Below are 9759 nucleotides of genomic sequence, written 5' to 3'. Positions count from 1 at the left end.
CACGTGAACAGAGAAGACTGATAAAAACCGAGCTTAGAAGCCTGTAGGAATTGCCAGTATTGAACACTGGGAAAAAACCTATCTACCATGAACAATTACAATTTTTTTTTTATTACTATTTATTAGAGCAGAAGTTACAAACATGGGTAAGAGTCTATGTAATGAAGGCAACATTATCACATAAACTTAGTACTGACGTGTAATAAATAAAGCGTACTAAAATGAAAGCTGAACTTGCTGAACTTGGAACTGGTCTTCTGTAGCTTGCTGAGGGACTTTGTCCAAAAGCAATTGTGGCTGTCTGCTAAATAGAGCCAGCTGGAGAAACGTTGATACATTCAAGCTCCTAGACTGTGTTTTCACATTTTTGCCTACAAGCAGCACAAGTCTGACAACATTTCACTATCCTCTGGAAATTACTTGTAAGCAAACTCCTACCATACAGCCATCTCACTGCCTGTGCCTTCAAAACCTTGTGGGCTAATTTTCAACCTGCACATGTGTGGGGACTGCCAGCATGCTGACAAGAACTGCCCTTTCACCATCTATCATTCAGAGCTTTGTGTAGACAATCACTCGGATTTCTGGAAGCACTACATGTAGCACAAGTTCAGTGAAATCCTTCCTCCCCAAGACCAGTAGGTTATCAGAAACCCCTCTAGAATTGTGAATAGAAAACAAGCAATTTTTCAGTGTGGGTTTTACAGAGGATGGGATTATTTTCACATCTGGAAATCTATTACTTCCCACAAGTGAGTGTAAGTGTTGCCCACACCTTCCAGCCCCATCATTTTAACAATCTGATTGAGGAGGCACTTCATATGCTTGCTCTAGGATTTAGAGAGCTATATTTTCCAATGATTCGTTACTCCTACACACTGTAACTTTGATATTTACATGGTTCCCTACGTTTAATAAGAATGTAATGCTCTGAGGTCTCAGTCTGTATCCTTTCAAATTCTTAGCAACCAGTCCATGAAAGTTTGCCTGGCACTGGAGAAAGTTTTGCTGCTCTGTTATCCAAAAGACAAACACAGATTCTGGTTTTGTGGCTCACTGCACCAGTCAGATATTCTAACCTAAAGAATTACTTAAGCAAAAAAACCTCCAGTATTTCATATACCTTTTAATGGCCAAAGGGTTTTCTTCTCCAACTTTTGTATAAAAACTTGAAAGCTATTTATATAGTAGTTGTTCAGCATCCTCTTCTGGGCTCTGCTCCACAAAAATTATCTGAGCAGGGGTTTGTCTGTATTATCTCAAGAGGAAATAGAGGGCATCCTCTGACATCTGCATCCATCTCTCTTCTCAACATTAATTTCCTCTCATCTCCTGTAGATAAGTATACGAAAAAGTTACTTGAAATGAGTTCGTATGGGGACGTGGAGGGAAAGGGTATGGGGAGGTAGCTGTAAGGTATCCATCAACGAGCTGAAAGCATAGTGAGTTGTGAAAGAGCTGGGAGTACAATAGCCAGAAAGGGAGCAATGCTGTGTGCAGATCAGACAACTACCCATATGTAAACTCAGGAACTTCAGCCAGTACTTCCCACCCAGACACACCCCATGCTGGGCTGCCTCTCAACATTTTAGTTCCCTAAATCACATCGAGCTGTTAGCAAGCATGTTGTAATTACCAGAATAACACCGATCTGCTAGTGCCCATGACAGACACTTTGCTATCCAGCTAAGAGGACAACTACTACTCTCTACCTGTAGCTGCGTGTAGTGTTTCTGAGCTAAACTGAACAAACCTTTAATTGCAGAAAAGTCAGACTCTTTTTTTTAATAATATTTGTATTTTTTAAAACTCTCTTTAAAAACACTTACCACTCATTCCTGTAGGAACTGCAGCAACTCACCTCACCTGCCAGAGATGTACCAAACTCAGTCACTTTAGATCTGGTGTCCCTCTTTCTCACCTGTCCTCTGGAGGGTCTCCTGAAGTGGTGAGGCACCATGAGGGGTAACATCTGGTCCTGCCACAGTGGTGTCAAGTGTCTTGAATTTCACTTTTTTGTGGAACATTTTCTTACATTTTCTTTGTATCTTTCTGAGCGACTCCAGCTGCATGCAACTGTCCATCTCCGAAAAGCCACATTCATCAGATAAAAGACTAGAAGAAAGCTTTTTTCGCTTTTTCTTCACTTTGCGAGCACTTCTCTCCTCTTCGCTGGATTGTCTCTCGCTTCTCTGTCCTTCACATCTTAATTCACTACTAGATCTCTTGCATGGCTTCTTAAGCTTATGTTCACACTGCCTTGCCAGGCCCTCATGGACAGAATTAGAACAGAAGGTACATGCGCTGCTTTCCTGCTCTTGACCTTCCAGAGCTACATTTTCAAGGTAAACCAGCAATTTTCTTTCCTCAGCTCTTGCAGGCAAGTACTCTTTACACTCTTTATTACAATTGCTGTGAATTTCTTCACACCTTCTTTCTGTTCTCTTCATTGAGCCACTAGGTGCCTCTCTGAAGTACTCAGAATCGCTGTTCTCTTGCAGCAAATCCTTTAACCTGCAAGCAGTTCTACATGTTTTGTACCGCGTGGTACCTTCACTGCTACCATCTTCTGGTTTGATTTCTTTACCACGAGTAATAGCAGTGAGATCCAAAGAATGGTTCAGTCCAGCATGTTGTAAACTATCAACAGGGAGCGAGTCATTCCTCTGCACTTCCAGCTTTTTGGCAAGTCTATCTGCATAGGCCTTACTTTCTGACACCGTGTCTGTTGACTCAAGTTCCCCCACCGTGATCACCAGTCTACAGTTATCATCACTACTACAATTCCTCCTGTTGAGATCTAGCACAGGAGTTACTCCTCTGAAGTGCTGAGCATGGTTGTTACTCAAGCTGATGTCAAAACCACTATCGTTATCAGACACCACTCTCTTCCACCAGGACTTGTTCGCAGGGTTTTTTGGCTCTAAGCAGACACGTGCATAGCCTGGTGTGTGGTAGTAGTTTAGTAAATAATGGATAAATTCATCAGTCTCATAAACCTTTTGCTTTTTGCCACCGTCTTCATCAGCCACTGTCTGTGTGTGAACGACATTCAGTGCTGGGTAGTCCCTTCCATCGAGAGATTCGATGACCCTGCGGTCTTGCGTCACTGTAATCAGTAAAGATCCACAGCCAATGGCGCTGTGTGCGTCTCTGCTGGGCAGTCTGCCAGAACTCGGGGCTGTGGAGAGGTCGTTTAAAATCCTCCTGACTATATGACAAGTAGACGCATAGAATTTACTCACATCTCCTTCCTCACTACATAAGCCGCCACCTTTTTGGGTTAACAGGCACTTAAACTCTTCCTTACGTTTCAACTCTTTGTGCGTATGATAATGGGAGTTAGTCAGTTCCTGCTGTATGTCTTTAAATGCTGTTTCAGAAAAGGAATCGTCCTTCCTTGTGCCCAGTGAAGGATCCACTTTTTGACTTGCCAACTGCGCAAAATCCTTCAAACAAAACAAAACAAAAAAATATCAGGAAAATGGTTATGCACATTTATTGAGCACTGTAAAGAGTGCTAAACTGCAAACTCATAAGCAAGCAACAGACAGAAGAATTATACACGTGTCTGGCTTAGTTCAGAGCTGGTCGTACAATCTCACTATCCCTACGTTAGAACTGGAGATATTTCATCATCTTAGAAAGCTGCATTCTCAGTTAGATAAGAAAGCGGCCCTTTCAACCAATCTCTCTCTGCAACTGTGTAAGAAAATAGATATTCTTTGTTTGATCACAGCATCGCAACAACTAGTATTGCAGGCAACCACAAAATTACTACACTCCTGTAGATCAAGTATTTTCTTCAGAACAAATTGCTTTGTTATACATTGTTTTAAATGGGTCCAAATACAACCAATCTAAAGCTTTCCAAGTGGTAAAACCAAAATAATACAAGTTTATTTACAACATCCCCTTCATAAATAAGGCAGCCAATGCCAGATGTTATGGGGCCCTAAAAGTTATAGAGAATGGCAAGGGCAGCCATTCAGCTCTTAGTAAATCACAGACCTTTAGAAAGCTTTAACATTCAGGATTGGGGAAAACACGCACTTGTTACAAGCTGCAATCGAATTTTTACTTAGCCAGCATTAGTACCTGAGAGGTGAAAAACCTTGTTTTCACTTAAAACTTTTTTTTTTAGCTCAAAGCACTAAAATAAACCTCCAAACCTTCATCTGTGTGAAAACACTCAAGTTTTTATTGCACCTCTGCTGACTTTCTCAAGCTGAATGAAACAGAAATAAAACTGATAGCTTGGAGTTGGCCACAAAAAAGGGGCTCCCAGAAATGCGACTGGTATAACCCGTTTCAGTGTAGTTCTGGCACTTTCAGACCTGAGACCAAAACAAGCAGAGATGGTTCACTTGCATCCCCACCCCAAAAACCCTTGTTTGCAATGCTGGATCAAGTCTAACAGAGCTGATACAGCCCTTCCAGACCTATTTTTACTCAGTAATGACAAGGCTTCAAACAAGCATCAAAGGCAAAGTTTCTGCGTGGAAACGTGCTACCTTTGCTCTGGGAGCGCTATTGAGCACAGAGTGTCACAAGACTTAAGACCTCAGGCCTTCTCAGTCAGTCCCAAGGCATTATTCTGAATAGCACCAAGACATCAAACGTCCAGTGAATTATTCAAGTTCTAATACCCTTCAAAATTTAAAATATGTTTTAAAATAGTCTTACTTTCACACGGTTTAACAGCACTGTAAGCAGTCTGACAGCCTCCACTCTTCTCTGAGCTAGCAGGGATTTCCTTTCTTCCCATTCAGGCATATTCTCTGGCCACTGCTGTTCTTCAGCTGGTACCTTCTGCTGCTTTGGGGGATGTTTCTCATCTCCATCTATCTGCCTCTCTTCTCTCCTCTCGAGCTTAGCTTTCTTTTTTCTCTCGAACTTCTTTTCATCACCACGTCTTTTTCTAGGTAATTATCAACACGGGACAATTTAGATGACACTTGTTTTACATTTTGAGTACCATGGAACTGGATGCAAGTCTTTGAAATGCTAATAACAAGCAACCAGTAGCCAAGAACCCACACGCAGCTAACAAGAAATCTTGTTTGTTGGAATAAAATGTTTAAAAAACATGGCATACAGATGACATGCATCCAACTGATGCACACGTTCAGAAAGTTCTTTTTCTATTCAGCTGGTTTGTACTCCAGGGTTTTCTTTATAAGCACTGCCAAGACAACAGAGTCACATCATTTGTCTTCAAGAACACAGTTAGAGACTAACTATTTGGATGTAGCTCTTAAGTTAACAAAACTCCCCTATAGATTAGCACCAGAGTCCCATTTAAGAGATATTACAAGACTAATGCAAGGATCTCTTTGTTATCGCTGAGCAGAGCTCATGCAGAGTCAAGGCCTTCTCTGCTCCTCACCCCACCAGCAAGTAGGCTGGGGGGCACAAGCAGTTGGAAGGGGACACAGCCGGGACAGCTGACCCAAGGGATGTCCCAGGCCATATGACATCATGCTCAGCAATACAAAGCTGGGGACATGTGGAGTGATGGTGTTTGTCTTCCCACATCACCATTACACATGCTGGAGCCCTGCTCTCCTCTGGATGGCTGAATACCTGCCTGCGATGGGAGGTGCGGAATGAAGCCCTTGTTTTGCTTGGCTTGTGCGCACAGCTTTTGCTTTAACTGTTAAACTGTCTTTATCTCCACCCACAAGTTTTCTCCATTCTACGCTTTTGATTCTCTCCCCCATCTCATTGTAGAGGGAGTAAGCAAGAGGCTGCATGGGGCTTAGTTACCATCTGGGGTTAAGCACAAGCTGCCACTAACTTTTTGGAAATCTTGTCCTGTAGAAAGCAGATCTACTAAACAAACATGGCAAGTCACAGAAAACTCCAGAAAATTCAAGGAACAAAGTATTCACACAACTGTTTAAAAATATTTTTTAAAAACCATATTTGAGTAAGAAGGTATTAACAATGGGAGCATAGCAATGTTTTCAGAGACCCAGCATTACAGTCACTAAGCTCCACGTTCTAAGCGTTGGGTTTTAAGATATAAAGGTGTGTAATATGATTTATTGCTAGTGGCAGCTTAGGATGTAACCCAAACACATTACCTACAGAATTAAAACTTCAATATACTACTATTACTCACACACAAAATTTAAGGACACCTCCCTAAAGATAACAATGAAAACCAGCATGTTTTAGGGGTAGAGGGAAAGACAGAAAAGCGTTCACCTTTAGCTTTGGACCTTCCGGTCAACTGGGAGGCACCTAGAAATGCACGTCACATTAATTTTACTCCAGGGCATAAAGACATTAATTTGTGATTAACCACAGAGCAAGGCAAAAAGCCCACATGTGGAACCTTAAGCAGTCAAGCCTCGGAGGAGTCTGGGTGCAAGAGCTCTCCGATTTCACCCCAGGCCCACAGAACCCTAGAATAATCCAGTCTGAAAGAGTCCTTGGTTCATCTCTAGTCCAACCTCTCCCTTAACCCAGACCCCTCCATCCGATGTCTAACACACAGCATTACCATGATGCTTTTCTTCTGGACAGTAACACATCGATACTCCAAAAAATACACTCTCACCTTTCAACCCCCTCTTTTTTTTTTTCCCCCTTTTTTCGAACGTGCTCCTGTTCTTGCAGCTTTAGTCTTTCCAGGCTTCTCTTTCTTATGGTTCCTTCACTAAAGTGTCTGGTTGTATCAAAAGTCACCTGTCACAGAAGAAGCAGAAGCAGACTTAGCAGTCCAGTTTGCTGTGTATTTATACAAACACAGAGCAAATGAGAGACTCTAGGTGACCCCCAAACACTACTACACTCGTGAGAACCTCTCCCTCCACCCTGGCACACTAGAACACCTCTTCTGAAGTTCACATTGAGTTGTCAATCATGCTCAAACACCCCACTCCCAAACTGTCTTGCTGTGACATCAAAGGCTCACAACCTGACATCACACCTTTGGCCAAAGCCATTCCTGGCATGTCTTCTGGAGACTCAAAGTTCAGTATGTTCAGCAGAGCGTTCCTAGCTGCAGGATTCACACAGTTCTGCCAAAACTAGAGTTCACTGACTCTTAGGGCAACATCTTCTGGGTCAAATGCTTACTTGCTTAAAAACTGATGAATTCTGTTGATGTGTGCTGCATTTTACCAGCTTCAAATGCCCATTTGTGAATACATTAAAAGAAAACACTGAATCAAATTGCATCAAGGTCTATCTACACTGAGAAAATAAGTAATAAGAAGTGTTATTTCCAGCAGAGCAGTATATTTTAGGGTCACAGTTTATAAATTACCTGCTGCGAAAAAGTGCCAAATAAAGGCTACGCCCTAATAAGTATTTACGGCTGCTGAAATTAAGCTTAGCGATTGCAGGTTTTCTTTTCTAATGCCTCATTACACAGAGCACTTAAATGGATTCATCTCTCAACATACTTAAGCAAAAGAAAAGGCACCCTTTACTAGCCAAGAACCACCTAAATTAGGGTAGCTGCTGCAGCTACTTCATCCTTAACAGTAAGAAACAGAGTTGGTATCTTTCACAGCTTTGCCAGCTCCTGAGATCATCTCCCCATTTCAGTGCCAACCACACTGAAAATATTTACAACTTTTACCTTGCCCACGCTAATTTTTCAGGAAATCAAAACAGTAAAATGCCATTTTTTGATTAAAGGACTTCGGTTCAAATACACAAACTTTATATATCAGTGTCTCTATACCCAGTACAAACAGGATAATTGTAAGATTTTTTTCTCCTCACATGCTTAAGCATCCAAAAAAGTTTACAGAGAGGCTTCCACTGTTTAGCAAGGAATTCTCAGGCCTAACTTCCTAACTTCATGGAAAAAAAGAGCACAAGTTGGCAAACCACCACCTGTGCCAGTTTCTTCCACAGTATCTCAGCAGCTAGTCACAAATAAAGGTTAGTATACTTCAATGCTGTCCATATGATACTTTTTTCTTTCTTTTTAGCCACCATTTTAACATAAATACACACTAAACCAAAGGAAAAAAAAAAAGGTACATATACAGAGAGAACTGCAGGAGTGCCACATAAAAGCTTCCACTGAAGCAACATGAAAAAGAAATCTGTAATATGGTTGTCACAGGTTAAAAACTATACTGCCGTGACTTGAAAAATGCCTGTTTGTCTTCAACATAGGAATCCACAGGAGAACACAAGTGCAGCACAAGCACCTGTCTGCTGAAGAGGGTGACTACTTTATTCATAATGATGAAAAAAAAGTATGTACCGAAGGAAAAGCTAGTGTAATAAAAAAAAAATAACCAGGAATCTCTGTAAGCAGCTGCTACAGCAGACTGCAGCACTGAATCGCTTCTGTTAAGGAAGTGCTGCCAAATGCACTCTGAATTAACCACAAGTTTGTCAGGCAAGGCTGAATATCTCAGGATTAATCTCCGAATGCAGCCTATATGTATACAGGCATTTCATGTAAGCAAAGCAGATACACCCAAAGGACTTGCTACGAAACTGAAAAAGCGAGTAGTCCCTAGAATTCTTTCTGCCCACTGCGTGTGAAGATAAAGAGCTTCCTAAAGCTATCTGTAATGTTAGTATCAGCTACACTTTTCCTCAGGTTTGAGGTGCAGCAGGTTAAAACATCCAGGGCACTGCTGTGGAAACCTGAAGAGACATGAAAGTCAAACCTGAAGAGCTGGTACACCCAAAAGCTTGTTCTGTTTCACAAGTACACCTTCTATTAAACCAACTGATATTATCCTGCCCTTGCAAATCTTTCTTCACTTACACCCTCACACCACCATGGTTGCAACCATATTCCTACTTCTGCAATAAGTGACCTAAAAATAAACCCAAAATACTCTTTGTAGAGCTATGTAAGCTATAGTGATTTGCCAGTGCAGACCATGACCCTTGCTTGACGCCACTCTTCATAGCCAGGAGCATCTCAAGCATCAGAAATAAATGCAGTTCTCACCACTTAATTGTGTCTAAAGCACAGAATTATTCACTGGCTGGTCCACTGGCTGGCTGCTCAGCAGGACGGCCTTTTGGAATCATCCCCGACGTAGTAATACATGGTTAACTTCACATTTTAACTGTTCCAACTGACGAATCACAAGGAATAAAATATTCAACCCCTACACCAAACTATTGTTTCCTTTTAGCCACTCTACCCTGGTTATAACATCAGGAACACATTTGCCCTGCACTAGGGATTGCTATGGCAACTGCGGGCTCAACTGTCCTTTGCTGCCTCCGAGCCCTTCTTCTGTGGTCACCTGTTCTGATAACCCTGATGTATACTCAAAGAACAAAAAAAAAAAACCCAACAACGTTACTTAAACATATAAAAAAAACCTCCAAGATACTGACTTGGGACTCTACATATCTGTGATCAATTCCCAGCAATGCTGAGAAATTCCTTTGAAACTCAGCAACTTCGTATGTCCCAGGGGCCTAAACTAATACCGTATTTTAGAAGGGATTCAAGCTGATTGGGACCACCACAGGCCATCGGACCATATGGCCTGGCCTGTGCTAACGGTATTGGGCTGAAGCATCTCCTCCAGGAAGAGGAGATGGCTCTAGTTTGAAAACACAACAGGAAAACCTGCCACTTCCCAGGGGCAGTTTGTTCCCCTCCTCCCTCACTCGCTGTTTGAGATGGAAGCCACTTGCAGATATTTCTCTCTCATAAGCCTGCCCCTGTAGATTCACATCCTTTTAGCACCTATGTGGTTTTGTGGATTTGGGGCGCTTTTTTCCCCTCTCACATGCTATAACCCAAGTGCG

At 42.0% G+C, this 9759-nt stretch overlaps 1 protein-coding gene across 1 annotated transcript; it reads right to left on the bottom strand.

Annotated features, from left to right (window-relative positions):
* Positions 1-1114: 1114 nt before the first annotated feature.
* Positions 1115-6696, bottom strand: LOC104492936 (A-kinase anchor protein 17B-like; the record flags this gene model as incomplete). Its single annotated transcript, XM_010135543.1, has 4 exons — positions 1115-1332; positions 1922-3449; positions 4687-4921; positions 6569-6696. Coding segments are annotated over 4 exons (2028 nt in total), but the record flags the coding sequence as incomplete, so codon positions are not given.
* Between the last annotated feature and the right edge of the window lie 3063 nt (positions 6697-9759).

The sequence above is a fragment of the Buceros rhinoceros genome, unplaced genomic scaffold (assembly GCF_000710305.1).
Source record: "Buceros rhinoceros silvestris isolate BGI_N320 unplaced genomic scaffold, ASM71030v1 scaffold18694, whole genome shotgun sequence".
NCBI classification, from domain to species: domain Eukaryota; kingdom Metazoa; phylum Chordata; class Aves; order Bucerotiformes; family Bucerotidae; genus Buceros; species Buceros rhinoceros.
The sequence above is the reverse complement of the archived record's forward strand: the minus strand, read 5'-3'. Positions and strand labels throughout refer to the sequence as shown.